This window comes from Aspergillus ambiguus, assembly GCF_047715705.1.
Source record: "Aspergillus ambiguus strain CBS 117.58 unplaced genomic scaffold BDV59scaffold_16, whole genome shotgun sequence".
NCBI classification, from domain to species: Eukaryota; Fungi; Ascomycota; class Eurotiomycetes; order Eurotiales; family Aspergillaceae; genus Aspergillus; species Aspergillus ambiguus.
In genome coordinates this window covers 322,063-338,174 of record NW_027395529.1, presented here as the reverse complement: position 1 = coordinate 338,174, position 16,112 = coordinate 322,063, and the positions used below count along the sequence as shown (strand labels likewise).

Sequence of the window (16,112 nt, the reverse complement as noted above, 5' to 3'; positions counted from 1 at the left end):
GTAGAGAATTATGCACAAAGTAGCCATGCGACCTACCCCGTAGCCACCGTGAACCTCCAGCACATTTATGCAAATCTATGTCCTAAAGGATCTTCAATTTCATTGTATATATAGTGTTGGGTGCGAAGGAGGCTTCAGAGGGACTTGTCTGGACATTCCGCATAATCCCCCAGATATCGACCCCATACTAAGAACAACTAGGCGGCTCCCACATGGCCTTCTTCATCATCTTCTTCAACTTGTTCCCGTCAATCCGATTAACATATGTCACCTTCCTGACGTGTGGAGGCCTAAGCTCCGGCTGATAAAAGTGGATGTTTCCGTAACTTGGACTTCCGTAAGAGATATCAACATCAGCGTATACTATGTTCCTGTTAGTTATATCACCTCAAATAAAACATTTTCGTTGCTCACAGCTGGATATGTTCAGAGCAATGGAGCGGTCAACCATTATAGCCGCTGCCGTCTCATCCCAGAAAGGAAATTTGGTGCCATAATGGTCATGAAAGACACGGGTTAACGAGTTCTCCACTTGGTTCACCTCATCCAAATATTGCTGAGTCGACTGCACTTGGTTAGCCACGTTACCAGCAATGAGGATATCTGGGAAGTCGGCATTAATCGCAATTTTGGCTGCCTCAGGGTCAATCATAAGATTAATCTGCCGTAACAATTAGCACATTCCACATTCAACGGAATGAGTCGCACATCAGAATTTCTATCAGCCTGTTCAACATTTCCAGTAGCTTGTAGCATATTCACATCTACATAACCTCCCATGATAACTAGTTCTTTTGCCAAAGAGGCAAATGAAGTATCCATGCGTACTGCCAATGCTATATTGGTCAAAGCGCCAGCTGAGTATATAGAAACCTGATGCGGGTACTTGCGGACCATCTGCACCATGAAACTGGCAGCATTCGTGGAGTTATTGAATGTGGTTTTTGGAAATCCCTCTATAAAAGCTTCTTTTACGACCCTATCGGGATCCCCAGAAGTTGGGTCCTTTCCTTGGGCCTCTGCAGTTTGATTCTGCGGCGCAAATGCGCCCTGAAATGGAAGCTTTCCATGAACAGCTTGCCATCCCTGAAACCTCTCCGGAGTGTTTATGAGAGGCCACACAGCCCCTTGATAAACAGGGATACAACTGAAGTTACCGATTTCGAGGTTTGCCAGCGCATGAAGTCCGCACTGTTTTTGCCACGAGTCCGCAGTGTCTGGGCCTTAGTGTCAGTAATATCGAAACAGTGCCAGATAATGAATAGGCTCTTATACCTGACACAAGCCCAAGAACTTCCATGCCACCCTTCATGGCAAGGAGAAAGGGCAGAAAACTAACCGCCATCCAGTCATTATCGAGGATAGCGTATCGTTTTTCGGATTGCGGAGAGCTCTGGCTCAATGCGCTCAATGGGGTTGCCAGAATTAATATAGAGGAGAACTGGTTTTGTAGCCACATTGTAAATTGTAGTATCGTACCACGGGTCGCAGGTGGAAAGTTTTGAATGGAAAGTTCTAAACGAGAACAAGAGGCGCGTCCTCCTTGCATATTGTTATTCCGACCTGGCCCGTAGGTCAACGATCATCGCGGGGCGATGTTTATTATTCGCACTGTTACACACGGACTGGCAGGCAGCACGTAGATACGTTACATAAACTTAACACGGAGGAGGTTCCGGTGTGCTTCTATCACCGCTCAAGCGAAAGATAGCAGATGATATTCTGTTGAAGAATAGAACCGTTCTCGTGGCAGATATCATACACATGCACAGATGAATATTTTTGTTACATGACAACCTCGTTCCTGAGGGCACCTTCAGAATATGGATGCTGTTGTTATTGCCCCAGTATTACTACTCCGTAGAAACGACGCGGTAATACATGAGAACCGCATGATCTCTTGGCATCTACAATAACTTGATAACCCTTTCCGCGACATTCTCGCACTTCACCGTCTGCCTGCCACCCCACTCCTGATCGATGGAACCCCGAACGCAAATAGTCATTATAGGCGCGTCCTTCGCAGGGATAAGCACTGCCCATGCAGTACTTAAAAATATTGACTCCGTCAAAGTGATCTTAATCAATCCAACCCCAACCTTCTATTTCCCGGTTGCTGCCCCCCGCGTCTTGGCGAAACCCGAAGCTTTCCACCCAGATCAGTATCTCATCCCAATCAGTCCTGGGTTCAAGAAGTACACCTCCGATTCCTTTGAACTTATAAATGGGCATGCAACATCGATCGATATAGCCGCGAAGGCCGTCTGGATTGATAGCAAGCGAACCGTTTCCTTCGACTACTTGGTCATCGCTTCTGGCAGTACCACAGCCGCAACAAAACCCAGCAATGATATGCAAATCCCCTTCAAGCAGACAGGACAGGACAATGTCCAAAGTCTCATCGAATCTACTCAAAGGGCTATTGCAGAAGCCAAAAGTATTGTCATCGCCGGCGCAGGCCCGATCGGTGTCGAACTGGCCGGGGAGATCGCAGAAGCTGCAGCTCAAGATGACCGAGAAGTGACGATTACTTTGGTGTCCGCGACTGATAGAGTTCTGCCTGTGCTGAAACTATCTGGAAGCCAGGCGGCTGAATCCATTCTTGAACATTTAGGCGTCAAAATCATCAAGCCTCGAAAAGTCACCCGTGCCATCCTTTCGAAGGGAACGAACAAATGGTCCATTGCCTTCGATAACGGGGATATGATGGAGACAGACCTCTATATCCCCACAACTGGGGTTTATCCAAATAATGAATTTATTCCCCAGGATCTACTAGATAAAGATGGTTGGCTCAAGGTTGATGGCGAGCTTCGGGTACAGGGCGGCAAGAATGATGTTTTGCCGATTTACGGAGCTGGGGATATCACCAACAACTGGATGCGTTTAGGCTACAAAGCAGCAGAGCAGGCACCTATAGTTGCTGCTAACCTGAAATCTGATATTATGAGCTGGCCTGAGAGACGGACGTATAACCAGGGCACCAGCATCAACATGGTCGTTCCCATTGGTGCCTCCGGGGGAACTGGGCAAGTATTTGGATTTACCCCGTGGAGTATTTTGGTATGGTTAGTTAAGGGGAGAGATTTTTTCATCTCCAAAGCTCGTTCTATGATCGGAGCGGACTGAGAGTACCTTATTATGTCTTGGTGTTGTGACATTTCGGGTCATGGATACTGTTGTGTCACTTTTGGCAGTGAAAGTAGTGGCCACAGTACCAGTTAAACCAATTATATATTCCAGTAATTTTCGCCTGCTTAACCTGTATAAAACACATTAAAAAATGCGGATAATTCGTCTAATGAAATAACTTTGCCCAGTGTGGCACGTAAGAGTGTTCTGTTATCTGTACCTCAGCGTCGGATATGGATATGTTTTGTCTACCCTATTGTCTCCAGATGTTCTATCACATTATTTCCAGGATCTGGAAAATATCTAGAATAATGGCCCGATAAACAATATTGGGTGAGGGATCTTTCTGATTCTGGATGGTTGTGTTTGGTGCCGGCTCAGTACAATCAATTCAACAAAAGAACATCCTGCACCAAGTACGTATTCAGAGTGTAGAAATGTCTTATTCTAGAAATTCATAACATATCTATCATCAACTATTATTTCATGTCTTTTAGGTCTCCTAGGCCACGTCACCGGCACGTTTAATTGCGCAAGGAAGGGGGATTCAATATTTTAATCCCAGTACAACAGAGAGATAATACGCGGTGTTAAGTAAAGGATCTAACAGAGTGAAACAGACGAAACCACTTTCAATACAAGTTATTCGATCCAAGTTCCTGCCTCCAGGTATATTAGTCCCTTCTATGGCATTCATCCTAGTAGCAGACGTTAAGATCCACCATGAGATTTTTAACCAGTGACTGTACTTATCCTTTTCGCGAGAATCGAGCGGGGTCCTCACATGATATTCCGCCCAAATATTTATATTTTCCTTAGACCTGGTTGACATATTAGACATCCTTCCGTTCATATATCACCGTCGTTGAAAAGACTCTCCTGCCTGTTTCCATATACCCAAAGGAACAAAATCATTATGGAAAGCACTTCTAAGTTTAATACTGAAGAGACACGCTTGCACCTCAAAGAAAAAGGCTGGTGTGTCATTCCTGATGTTCTTACGACGGAGGAATCGCAAGACGTCCTTTCGCGCCTCTGGAAAGCAAAGCAAAGAGCCGAAGGACGAGGAGACCTTACTTACATGCCAACACTGGACCCCAACGAGAGTAATGTGCGGATATTCTACCTCATCGAACTGGATAAAATTTTCCGGGACCTCATCAGCCATCCATTGGCTATCGAGATCGTTCAATCTGTCCTCGGGCCAGATTTCTTGATCTCAAACTTCACGGCGAATATTGCACGTCCAGGCTCCAAATCTATGGCACTGCACTCGGATCAGAGCATCGTCGTTCCTGGTCCATGGCATCATGTTTGGGCAGTCAATATTATCTGGTGCCTGACCGACGTATACAAGGATAACGGCGCGACACTCCATGTCCCAGACAGTAACAAGTGGGTGAATAGGTCTGACATTCCACCAAATGCGCCAGAGCTTCTTCAACCTTTTGAGGCGAGGGCGGGCAGTATAATCGTTATGGATGGCACCGTGTGGCATACTAGCGGGGCAAACATAACCAAGGACCAGGATCGGGCTTTGCTGTTTGGATACTATTCGGCGGGGTTCTTACGCCAGCAGGTCAATTGGTCAGCGAGACTTTCCAAAGAATTTCAAGAATCATTGGATGAACAGCTGAAAGCCTGGCTCGGGCTGACTGATTCTGGCAATACCCGAAAAACAGGCGACCTGCGGTTCATGTCCGTACAATACCCTGAATACCAAAGAGTATAGGTTGCTGGGACTTTATGATACTCGTTCATTCTGTTTTCACTTTGTAGCATGGATTGCGCGCAATGTATACATACCTCAGGCTGGGGGTGCCTCTGTTCCCCGCATTTCTGTTAACTTATGTGGTGGGAGGAGAGATGCATAGCCGAGATACAATCCTCGGGACGCGGATCCAATCCATAGATTGTCATACACTAAGAAGTACAAACGAGTTTATACAATAAGAAGAGAAACCTGGTGGATTCTGAACGACTCCATCCTGAGATTTTTCTTCGCCGCCTCCACCATGGATTTGGATCACATCAAACAACTTCGGTGGGAATCTTCCATCACCTATGGTGTTGGTACTGTAATCAGTTACAACCTTGCAATCGGCGCAAGCGGGAAGGACTTGAGAAGATCATGGGAGGGTCATCCCCAATTCCATGCCTTGCCAACCTTTGCCTCTATCGCGGTAATCGATATAATGGGAAAGGTGACTCTTGACATGCCAAAGTTTTTACCCACCTACAATCCAAAAAAGAGTCCCCATGTGCATGGAGAACACTATCTCGAATTGAGACAGCAATTTCCCACATCTGGTTCGTTGCGATCGGTTGCGCGCGTTAGGGATGTCATCGACCGCCGCACAGGTGTTGCTGTTATCGTCAGTATAACGACTACAGACTGCTCTACGGGCACCACAATTTGTTATAACGAATGGACATCTTTCCTGATGGGTATGCCAGGTGATGGCGCATCTAAACCCCAACCCACGGGATCTGCCGCAGTCAGGGCCCCCAACCGAACACCTGACTATACTGTGAGCCACCAAACCACTAGCGAACAAGGTGCACTGTATCGAGCAGCCACAGGGGAATGGAATCCGATGCATATTGACCCAGATCATGGAAAGCGAGCTGGATTCCCCGGTCCCATACTCTCTGGAACCTGCACCATTGGAATGGGAGTTAAACATGTCATTGATACTTTCGCGGGTGGAGATCCATCGACATTTGAGACAGTGAGGCTAAGACTAAGCAAACCCGTGTTCCCTGGTGAAGTCATACAAACACAGATGTGGAAGGATGAAGGTGGTCGATCGATCATTTACCAGCAAAAGGCATTGGATGGTAGGGTCGTGATATCTCAAGCTATGGTTAGATTGAGGGAAAAGGTCCCTGAGAGTGAAGCGGGGGGCTCTGCCAGAAGCCACTTGTAGTATAAAGTCTTCTGCTTAGTCTGTACCGTTTGATCCTACATTATAGTAAGGCTCGTTGCTATAGTCTAGTTACGCAGCGCCGAGCACCATCCATTATCAGACTTATTGTGCTTCGTCTATCATACACCAAAAGCAGAATAGCATCTCGTATATAATGTAGGAGTAAACATTAGTGGCAGCTCGTGTTTATGGGGAATGTGCATAATGTCGATCGTCATCTGTCTGGACAATAGATGGTTGCCCTAAGGTAAGCGGCAATCTGTCCGATATGAGATCATGGCTCTCGCTTAACTTCATTCCCCAACCATCCGTTAAAAAGTGATCTCCGTAAGGCTGAAATGAAAATCAAAACCTGGCTAAACATCGCGTTGCCGACAGCTGACGCAGTTACTGCCAAGGGCTTGGTATTGATCTCACCAAGAAGGAATACGAGTTCAGTATTTGGTGGTCTTCAATCCATGCATTCGTCCCCTATAAATCCAGTTAATCCCAGATGGGCCACAATTTTTATGATCCTATACCTAGAGGTTCTGCCTACATACTCCCTACCATCAATATGTTCCCAACAATGTTTTGGTTCCCAGCTTTCCTAATGAGCATAGGATTATGCAGTGTCTCTGCCAAGTCATCATCATCGGAACCAGTTGGCTATCCGGGCTTCTCAAAAATCACTGATATGTTTGTTTTGTAAGTGCGATTATTCCCCTTGTCCTCCTAGCCAGTTCCCTTTAAACCATACTGAATGTAATGTCAGTGGAGATTCATACTCCAGGACTGGATTCGATCCCACAGATACCCAGCCAAACTCAGCGAATCCGATGGGAAATCCGGACTCGCCAGGAACTTCAACCAGCGCCAACGGTCCTAACTATGTGGAATATTTGACTTTGATGTTTAATCAATCAATATTATACACATATAACTTCGGGACAGGTGGTGCAACTATAGACAGCGCTGTCGTTGAGTCAGATTTCGATCTCCTCGATGAATTGAACGAGTATTATATTCCAGTTTACACCAAGAACACGGATGCGGCGACATGGGAGAATGACACGACTCTTTTTATTATCTGGGTTGGTATCAATGATGTCAACTGATCGTATATGGATGAAGGCCCGGATATAAAGACGCTAATCATGGATAAGTATCGTCAATTCGTCGACACTTTGTACAACACTGGCGCTCGCAATTATCTCTTGATCAATGTTCCTCCACTGGAGCGCACCCCTGCAGTGATCGAGGACAACACACCTGACCGAGTTGAGTTGGAGAAGGCTGCAGTTCTCGACTATAATGAGCGACTGTTATCTCTGATTGAAGATGTAAAGTCGAGCTACTCCGATGTGACCGTGTTCCACTACGATGCGCATACACTGTTCAACAAAGTCATCGATGATCCTTCCCAATTTTCCCTAACAGAACGCTATAAGGATGTTACTACTGTCTGTGAAGCATACGAGGAGTAAGTCTTATTTACATTTCCAACTACTTTTCGCCTTTCCATATCAATATATGGATTGCGGGCTAACTCTGTTTGCAAAGCGGGACGCCCGAGCCAAATACCGAATACGACGAATGCGATTACGGCGCGGACGAATATCTCTGGAGTAATACTTTTCACCCTACGTGGCCCATCCACAAGCTCCTAGCTCAGGAGCTATCGGAGCTTTTGAGCAGTTAGGTCTTGAGGGCAAAGTACGTTTCGAGGACGGAAGGATGCTATAATTGCGCACCAGCGAGTCAGTTTCCTTCCCCTCGGTAGGCACTTTTGGATATGGTCATAACGCAAATATTATCGGATAGTCTATTAACAAAGAAATCCTCTGGATATAAAGTCCCTGTCAATGAGGCTTCACAGCATTGCCCCCAAAAATATATATCAAAACCGTCAAGTACCATCTTTAGGCTTCATCGCAGAAGAGGTCCGCATCATCGCTTAATGCTATCGTGCAGTCTCAGAACTATATATAAGTACGATATTCAAGCCATGACAAGTACTATAGACAAATCGGCTCAATGATAGAGAGCAGTTGAATGTACTGCGTATGTAGCGACAAGATATATTGAATTTTAGGGATAGCCCCAACGCTAAACCCACATTGCGGAGACCGAAATTATGAACCGGTTATTCTTCCGCACTGCGTACAAACAAAAGAAATTATATAAATTCTTGGCTGCATAATAGATCTACATTGCATCGGCAACTCCAAGCCAGCACACTGACTCATGTCAATTTACAGCTTGGCCATCTGACCGCCACGAATCAACAACGCGTTGGCTTCATCCACCATGCCATCTACAATTTGTTTCGCCGTGAGACGATCGTTGACCAACCCAGCCACTCGGCCCATCAGCACCGGATGAGCATTATCCAGGACCTCATCGTCATCCGGCTTGCTGTCCATATCGTAGGAGATGGGAATAATACCCTTGCCCTGCAATGCCAGCATCTCATCCTTACGCTGGCCTTCCCAACGACGCAGGTAAGGAGTCGTACGCGTGTTGAGCGGACGCCCAGAGAACACTGTTGTGCGAATGATATCGTCGAAGCCCGCCTCCTGGAGGCCCTTCTTGTGCATCTCCGAAGCACCGGACTCCTCGGCAAGGATGAACCGAGTACCCACCCACACAGCGCTGGCCCCCAACATCAGCGCCGCTGCCAGCGTCTGGCCGTTGAACATGCCACCCGCCGCGACAAGCAGCACCTCGCGGCCTGTGAACTTGCTCTTCTGGCCTCGGATGATCTGCGACACGGCCGGGATGAGCACCACCGTAGGGATCTCGCCGGTGTGACCACCACCCTCGCCGCCCTGCGCGCATAGCAGATCCGCACCGACATCGATGGCCTTCTGTGCATGCTTGGGGTGGCCGATCATGTTCATGTAGAGTACGCCGCCTTGGTGCAGGCGATCCACTACCCGCTTAGGTGGGATTCCCACCGCGCAAACGAATATCTTGGCGCCGCTTTCGATGATGATTTCGATCAGTTCATCGAGCTTACCATGGGAGTAGTCGTAGCTTTATCGTAGAAATTCGTGTTAGCCTGTCGAGCCTCAAATTCGAGCAGAGCAGGGGTCTATTATACTTCGTCTTTCGGGCGTTTCCGCCTACTGCAGGAATCAGCAGGTCCACTCCGAACGGCGCGGACTTATCCACTAGGTAGCTCTTCAGCTCGGCGAGAGCCTCGCGAAGCTTTTCAGGGGTGTATGCTACGCCTCCGATCACACCCAGGCCACCGGCGTTAGTGACTGCTGCAGCGAGGCGTGGTGAAGCCACATTGAACATGCCGGCAAGCAACACGGGATGCTTCACGCCCAACAAGTCAGTAGCTGGGGTTCGGATTTTCTCTGATGTCCGGATTAGCTCCGCTCACACGTGGGATCTTCGTCACTTACGGACAGACGCCATTGTGATGGGTGTTGAGGTGTTAGTAGGACTGCAGGACAGGCTGTGGTTGGATTGCAGACGCAAGTGGTCGGTGGCCAGGATCGTTACATCTCCAGTAGCTAGTTGCAGGACCACGCGCTTTTGTATGCATTCACGCTACTGCATTGTGTTTTGCGTGTGAGGTTGGAAAGTGTGCGCGGGCGGATCTACAACCGAGGTTACTCGGCCTGACGTCGATGACCCAGAGGGTTGAAGACCGCATAACCGGGAGGAGATATTGGCGGAGTAACGGCCGGGGAACACGCGGATCACAAGCATTTACTTCCTGGGGTTGAGAACCTGTGGAAGGTTGTGTTTCTATCAACATATTCCATGTCTTATTGCACTAGTTCCAGCATGTCTCGCATCCCTACCTCCACCCCCATTGTGATCGGGGTCGGGGATATCAAGAATACGTCAAGAAAGCCTGAACATGCGTATGAGCCGCTCGATCTCATGCTGCAAGCTATCAGTGCGGCTATCGAGGATAGCTCTGCGCCGAAGGATGAGCTGAAGTCTGCGATCGATAGTATTGACGTCGTCGCGAACTGGACCTGGCCGTATCCCAACATTACGGATCTGCTCGCTGACCGACTGGGTGTTCGACCTGTGCATAAATACGAGAGCGGTCATGGAGGAAACGCACCGGCGAAACTTCTTGACGAGGCGTGCAGACGAGTTTCCAAAGGGAAATGTCGTGTTGCCGTTGTCACTGGTGGCGAAGCACTTGCAACTTGTTCGTATATCTCCTCGGCGAAGTTTCCACGAAAGTCTAATCCCAGAATACAGTGGCTGCTCTCGCAGCAGCAAAGAACTTTCCTCCAAAGCACTGGACGAAGGTGGAAGACCACTCGTCGATCTGGGAAAGGACCGCACGCGATGGTTCGTCTCTATACGCATCTCTGAGTCGGCGCACTACTAACGAGTCCAGATATCGGGACACTGCACTCGATTGGTCTCCCTATCCAAGTGTACCCTCTGTACGAGGCTGGATTTCGAGCCCTGCGGAAACAGACGCTTGCAGAGAATCACCAGGAGTCGGCTGAACTGTATGGGAATTTTGCGCAGATCGCAGAGAAGATTCCAGTCTCGTGGAATTATGGGAAGCCTGCTGAGACAGCCAACTCCATCGCCACAGTATCGAAGAAAAATCGCATGATATGCACCCCGTGTAGGTGTTTGAATTCTGTATCCTGATGAACTATGCTGATAGGACAGACCCCCTCTTGATGAACGCCTTCAATACGGTCAACCTTGCAGCCGCTTGCATCGTTACATCCGTAGGATATGCTCGAGAACTGGGTGTGCCAGAGTCACGTTGGATCTATCCTCTAGGAGGCGCTGGAACAAGCGATGCCGGAAACTGTGAGTGTAATATTCATTTACCATGGATACGGCTGACCGTGTAGTCTGGGAACGATCCAACTTCTACTCCAGTCCCAGCATCTCCAGCTCCCTCGACGAAGCCCTCAAAGCGTCCGGGCTGAAGAAAGACGACATTGATATTTACGACTTCTATTCGTACGTCTCTGCATTTCTTCAAGTTGCACGCATTCTAACCAAAAAAGATGCTTTCCCATCGTCCCTAAACTTGCGTGCTACCACCTCGACCTCCCCATCACGGACAAGTCCCGGCCTGTAACGGTGCTGGGCGGCCTCACATCGTTTGGTGGCGCTGGAAATAACTATTCTCTCCATGTAGGTATCTCAGACTGTTCGAGGGTACCGCTTTTAACATGCAAGAACAGGCCATCACCCAAGTAGTCCGTGACATCCGCGCTGGTAGGGGCCGTAACGGGCTGGTCCTTGCCAATGGCGGTGTCCTGTCCTACCATTACACCGTGTGCCTTTCAGCATCGCCACGCGCAGACGGATCTCCGTACCCTGCACAGAATCCTCTCCCGGCGTACGCGAAGGGTATTTCTCCACCACCAACTGCGGTTAAAGCAGAAGGACGCGCCGTCATCGAGGTATGCTCTCCAACCTGACCCTAGGAACAACATACCCTAATACAGCACAGACATACACCGTTCAGTTCCAGCGCGACGGTTCCCCCGGCGAGGGATACGTTATCGGTAGACTGGAGAACGGACATCGGTTTATCGCGAACGCAGCGGACACAGCGACACTGAGGGAGTTGTCCAGCATGACTGTGGAGCAGATCGGGCGGACTGGCTGGGTGAAGAATGATGCCGAGTCTGGGAGAAACCTGTTCTCACTTGGGAGTGCGAATCTATAGTTTGTAAACTCACGTTACAGTTGCAACTGTCACATATGACCACAGGGTATGGAGAATAGAGCTTCCCGTCCGCTCAGTCATACTCAAGCTAGCAGTATAAACACAGTCAAACAACACTTACGCCCTCGAATATTTGTCAGATTATAGGTAGTGGCGACTAAATCACAGGGTGTGCGCAAGTAAACTAGGTAATTATCAAACTGAAAATACTGTTAAATGGCTACTAGAAAGCGCCTAGACACCTAGTGGTGCAGTACATCGGTATTTCAGGGTTTTCTCGGTTTGACAGTAATAGTCCACATAACTAGGGCAAGCATGATCATATGGAAAGGCGGATTCAGAGTTCCATCGCCTTCTTTGAACTTGCTATGCGATAGGATTCCGAATTCTGTCTTGGAAGTATCACAAACGTGGATCTTATCTTCCTCGGTTCCCTTATAGCCCGCAATCGACGTTACAGGATTATCCAATGATCGGGGCAGTCAGCGCAGTTACCACCAAAATAATGCTCTTGAATCCGGTCTACCACATAGTAATATGTTAGTAACCGCATATCCCACTATTTGGTATGCGTCAAAATAAAAGATACTTACGGAATCACTGGTATTCTGACGCTCATTTCATCGTCCATAGGATTCAGGCGTCGCTACATAGCTCTCACTCCCTCAGAAGATAGAACAAGTGATGTCTCTGAAAATGGATGTACAAAGGACGGCATCAATCTCATTCGGCCCAGGAGCTCTGTCATACATTGCCTGGAATGAAATGACCATAGGTGAGTTAGTCACAGTATTAACGGCCATTACCACTTCCTGGACAGAGTCCTACTCTGCGACGGAGCCGGTCCTTGAGGTCCCAGATCAGACAATCAATATCAACCTATGACAGCTGAGAACGTAAAAATACACCACCCCGGCTGGTTATATTTTGGTATATAGTCCAATGCAAGGAATATGGGTAGTAGTCTATCCTATCCTACTTCCTTTTGTCCTTTGCAAACGCGGTCTTATATTCTTTCTCTGACGACACTCTGACGTGGATAAGGGCTAGCCGCGGCGTCCATCGCGAGTTCTTTCAGACGCAAAATGGTCCGCACAACGTGGTCGGCCGGAAGGGCAGCCAGACCTCCAGAAGGAATGTTCAGTGTGGAAATGGAAGTTCTGACGTTGTCTCTGTTGGAGAGGTCAGTATAGAGGCTCGCAATTTTGTAAATAATGACGGAATTGCCTGAAAATGAAAATACCGTCCAGCTACCATAAACTGCCTAGACATCTAGTTGTGGGTACAGTGGTACTTCAGGGTTTCCTTGGTTTGACAGATCGAAATTGGCAAGGAGGATCGGAGAAGTTAAACAGAAAAGGCGAACTGGAGAGGCATGTGGAAGAAGCCTTAAGGAAGCTAGCTTGTGAAGGATGATTGGAAGGCTAGGTTGAAGGAAAAACAGTAGTAACTGGGCATGGTGGGAATTGAAGCATAATATGTGCACAGTGACAATAAAAAGGGAAAGAGTGAATGGGGTGTTACTTGACTTGACATCATAGTAGTAGTAGTAGTAGTAGTAGTGGTGGTGGTGGAATTCATATACCCGAACCTTACTTGACATACCGGTCACCGGTGTATCACAAGCAGGATATAATAAAACCTCTGAATGGGACGACGACAAATAAAATACTTGTTCTGCATCTAAGTCCACCATGAAAGACGGCGTGGTCATAGGGACAACAGCGTACATCACCGCAGTTTTTTCTCAAGTCGTAGCATACTTGAGCGCGGAATATGCTACCTGAATTCAGCCAAGTACAGACCTGGCCGACCATGAAACTTCCAGCAACAGGATAATATTCAAGGGTCACTGCTTTCACGACCATCTGTAATACATTTGGTAAAACGTGATATGCTCTTTCTCATCCGTCCTTGCACGTAGAAGCATAGTCTGCAAATGATTTAGGGATCAAATGGTCCCATAAATCGTTTCCTTCCAAGTACGCTTTTGTCTTCTTGCAAATATCCTCCGTAATAAAGAGGGAGTATGGTTCAATATTGTCCATAACAGATTGCATCAGATGCTCTTTCAGGCACGTGCCAAATATATTTAAATTATTATCTTGACACACATCGTCGTTCCCAATTGACCCTGTGCATTTATCCAATAGATCGTTTGAGACATTTGTTGAAATTTCGTCGGCGACTACCTGGAGGTCCGGGAGGCCAATCTTATCCATTACGGAAGATAAAAGAGGATCTAGAATGGACTTTTTCCCCCAACGGTCGAACTGAGATATAGTCGCCTTGCAGCCCTTACCGCAGATTATGGTGTCGAATTTCTGGAGCACGCTCTCAAAATGGTTGTTCGAGAAGGGGTTTATGGAGTTGCAGCTGTTGGGAAGGCGAGTGGCCACTGGCGTTCCCGCTAGGGCACCCAGTACAACGTAGGGTCGAAATCGCATTTTGAATTGAAAGAAATGATATAGGCAAGCTTTGCGGTACAGTAGAAGTCACCTCTGAACAATGGGAATCATCTTTTTATAGGTACCGGCGGGCCACCGTAGGGGCGAAAATGCAGAACATCGAATGCAGATCTTAATGAATAAACAAACCGACCTTCCACAAAACGTGAACAAATGTCGAGCATCATTGTCTGATGAGCTGCAAGGAGGAAGCCCCATTGCGGTAACGACACACGACATTCCCATAGTCCACATTCTTTCTGCCCCTTAGGTCCATGTTCTCCTTTGGCGGCCGCTACTGACGTCGAAATCCCTTCCGCTTCCCAAACACTGTCCTATACAATTAGTTCCATAAATAGAATGCAAGCCTACACACGAAGAGGTTCATAACTCGGCCTACCGCTGTCTGTAACCGGTGGAAGAGAGTGTTAAGGTTTGTTTATACCTTTAAACTAGAAGGCTTAGCTCCGCGATCTACTCCTCGTCATATTAGCAGTAAGCAAGATCTTATAAGATACTAGAGATGATTTGCCGTAAATGACTATGTGCGCTATATTACATCGGAGTTGTGTGAAATACTCGCTGCCCGCGATGAATTCAGGGGGATGCTACCTAATGCCAACGCGTTGGATAAGATCAAACAGTGGGACCACATCCCGATCATCCAGGCCTAATCTGCTTTGCATCCCCCGATTGACAGTGAAGTAACTATCCTGATGACCACGATAGAGTATAAATGCAAAGGGTCGGGTTTCCATGTCAGGAAGTTTGGGATTTTACCTGGGCACCACACCAGAGTGATGATTTCGGCTTTACCCCAGGAGTATAAACCTAGGTCGATCTTTGTCACAATATACACCACCTCAACGGTTTTCATGGAGAGATACATCACAATAAGTCTCCTTACAACCCAGTCGAGCGTAATCTACAACTTCGAGTCCACCCACTTCGGCTCCTTCTTCATGGCAAACGCCGCCAGGCCGATCTTCAAGTTCTCCGACTGCATCAACGCCCGCAGATACCGCCCATCCGTCAGCCGCGACGCCTGCTCGACACTGCCGCTCTCCCAAGTCTCGCGGAGTCCGTCGCGGGTGACAATCACCGCATCAGGCGACAGACTGGCAATCTTCCGGGCCATCTTCATCGCCTCCTCCAGCAGCGTCTCCGGCGCCTGCGCGATCACATTCACCAGCCGCAGATCCAAGGCCTCCTTCGCGCTCAGCCGGCGACCCGTCAGCGCAAGCTCGCTGCCAACGTGCATGCCGACCTCGCGCACAATCCGCGCCAGTCCTCCCGCCGCGGCATAGAGGCCGCGTTCCACCTCCGGAAGGGCAAACGAGGCCTTTGGCGAGGCCACAATGATGTCACTGCACTTCGTCAGCTGCCACATGTCCTCGCGGCAGGCAGCGGAGCCAGGAGAAGTGAAGGTAAAGGGGGGTGGGGGACGCTACCAGTTCAGACAGATCTCAAAGCCCCCGCCGAGCGCGAACCCGTTCACGGCCGCGATGATAGGCTTCTTGCCGCGGCGCCGGCTGATGCCTGCAAACCCGCTCGGCGGCATCCCCACGGGCTTAGCGACCTTCTCCTTGTCGTCGTCGGCGGACTGGGCGCGGTCGTGCTGCTCGAGGAGGTCCGCGCCGGCGGAGAAGGCCTTGGCGCCGGCGCCTGTGATGACGGCCACGCGCATCGAGGGCTCGTCGTCGAACCACGACCAGAGGGCCTCGCCTTCCCAGTGGCCCTGGGTGTCGATGGAGTTCATGCGCTTCTCGCGCGTGATGGTCACGAGCAGGATGCCCGGGCTGGGGAAGGAGAGCGCATAGCGGGTGGTCTTCGGGGGTGGGGTCTGGAATTGGGGCATTTTGGCGGATTCTGGTGCGATAGGGGTGTGGTGGTTGTTCACATTGAACAACGTTTAGGATGGTGTTTGAAGTATGGATG

At 48.7% G+C, this 16,112-nt stretch overlaps 8 protein-coding genes across 8 annotated transcripts; 5 read left to right on the top strand and 3 right to left on the bottom strand.

Annotated features, from left to right (window-relative positions):
• Positions 1-187: 187 nt before the first annotated feature.
• Positions 188-1,459, bottom strand: BDV59DRAFT_207932 (Inosine/uridine-preferring nucleoside hydrolase domain-containing protein; the record flags this gene model as incomplete). Its single annotated transcript, XM_073695105.1, has 4 exons — positions 188-363; positions 415-661; positions 709-1,217; positions 1,276-1,459. 4 exons carry the CDS (start codon positions 1,457-1,459, stop codon positions 188-190), a joined length of 1,116 nt encoding a protein of 371 aa, XP_073547894.1.
• A 487-nt stretch (positions 1,460-1,946) lies between these two features.
• Positions 1,947-3,243, top strand: BDV59DRAFT_178493 (NAD(P)/FAD-dependent oxidoreductase). The gene has a single exon (XM_073689785.1). The coding sequence runs from the start codon at positions 1,981-1,983 to the stop codon at positions 3,127-3,129; it is 1,149 nt and encodes a 382-aa protein (XP_073547893.1). The 5' UTR covers positions 1,947-1,980; the 3' UTR covers positions 3,130-3,243.
• Positions 3,244-4,504: 1,261 nt separating this feature from the next.
• On the top strand, positions 4,505-4,945 carry fmaF (Fe(2+)/2-oxoglutarate-dependent oxygenase fmaF). The gene has a single exon (XM_073689784.1). The coding sequence runs from the start codon at positions 4,610-4,612 to the stop codon at positions 4,862-4,864; it is 255 nt and encodes an 84-aa protein (XP_073547892.1). The 5' UTR covers positions 4,505-4,609; the 3' UTR covers positions 4,865-4,945.
• Positions 4,946-6,550: 1,605 nt separating this feature from the next.
• BDV59DRAFT_178491 (uncharacterized protein) lies at positions 6,551-6,771 on the top strand. Its single transcript, XM_073689783.1, has one exon. The coding sequence runs from the start codon at positions 6,556-6,558 to the stop codon at positions 6,751-6,753; it is 198 nt and encodes a 65-aa protein (XP_073547891.1). The 5' UTR covers positions 6,551-6,555; the 3' UTR covers positions 6,754-6,771.
• A 394-nt stretch (positions 6,772-7,165) lies between these two features.
• On the top strand, positions 7,166-7,743 carry BDV59DRAFT_202107 (uncharacterized protein; the record flags this gene model as incomplete). The annotated part of the gene is made up of 2 exons (XM_073693961.1): positions 7,166-7,524; positions 7,605-7,743. The coding sequence occupies 2 exons, from the start codon at positions 7,166-7,168 to the stop codon at positions 7,741-7,743; spliced, it is 498 nt and encodes a 165-aa protein (XP_073547890.1).
• Positions 7,744-8,296: 553 nt separating this feature from the next.
• Positions 8,297-9,470, bottom strand: BDV59DRAFT_202106 (NAD(P)H-dependent flavin oxidoreductase; the record flags this gene model as incomplete). The annotated part of the gene is made up of 3 exons (XM_073693960.1): positions 8,297-9,080; positions 9,148-9,409; positions 9,458-9,470. The coding sequence occupies 3 exons, from the start codon at positions 9,468-9,470 to the stop codon at positions 8,297-8,299; spliced, it is 1,059 nt and encodes a 352-aa protein (XP_073547889.1).
• A 375-nt stretch (positions 9,471-9,845) lies between these two features.
• Positions 9,846-11,727, top strand: BDV59DRAFT_207930 (uncharacterized protein; the record flags this gene model as incomplete). The annotated part of the gene is made up of 8 exons (XM_073695104.1): positions 9,846-10,224; positions 10,278-10,370; positions 10,420-10,659; positions 10,707-10,853; positions 10,898-11,009; positions 11,057-11,186; positions 11,237-11,458; positions 11,509-11,727. The coding sequence occupies 8 exons, from the start codon at positions 9,846-9,848 to the stop codon at positions 11,725-11,727; spliced, it is 1,542 nt and encodes a 513-aa protein (XP_073547888.1).
• Positions 11,728-15,099: 3,372 nt separating this feature from the next.
• BDV59DRAFT_207929 (enoyl-CoA hydratase/isomerase family protein) lies at positions 15,100-16,032 on the bottom strand (the record flags this gene model as incomplete). Its single annotated transcript, XM_073695103.1, has 2 exons — positions 15,100-15,541; positions 15,626-16,032. 2 exons carry the CDS (start codon positions 16,030-16,032, stop codon positions 15,100-15,102), a joined length of 849 nt encoding a protein of 282 aa, XP_073547887.1.
• Positions 16,033-16,112: the final 80 nt, after the last annotated feature.

Bases quoted from the DNA above. Each gene is read 5' to 3' on its own strand.
- BDV59DRAFT_178493 (XM_073689785.1), top strand. From the start codon at position 1,981: ATGGAACCCCGAACGCAAATAGTCATTATAGGCGCGTCCTTCGCAGGG.
- fmaF (XM_073689784.1), top strand. From the start codon at position 4,610: ATGGATGGCACCGTGTGGCATACTAGCGGGGCAAACATAACCAAGGAC.
- BDV59DRAFT_178491 (XM_073689783.1), top strand. From the start codon at position 6,556: ATGGGCCACAATTTTTATGATCCTATACCTAGAGGTTCTGCCTACATA.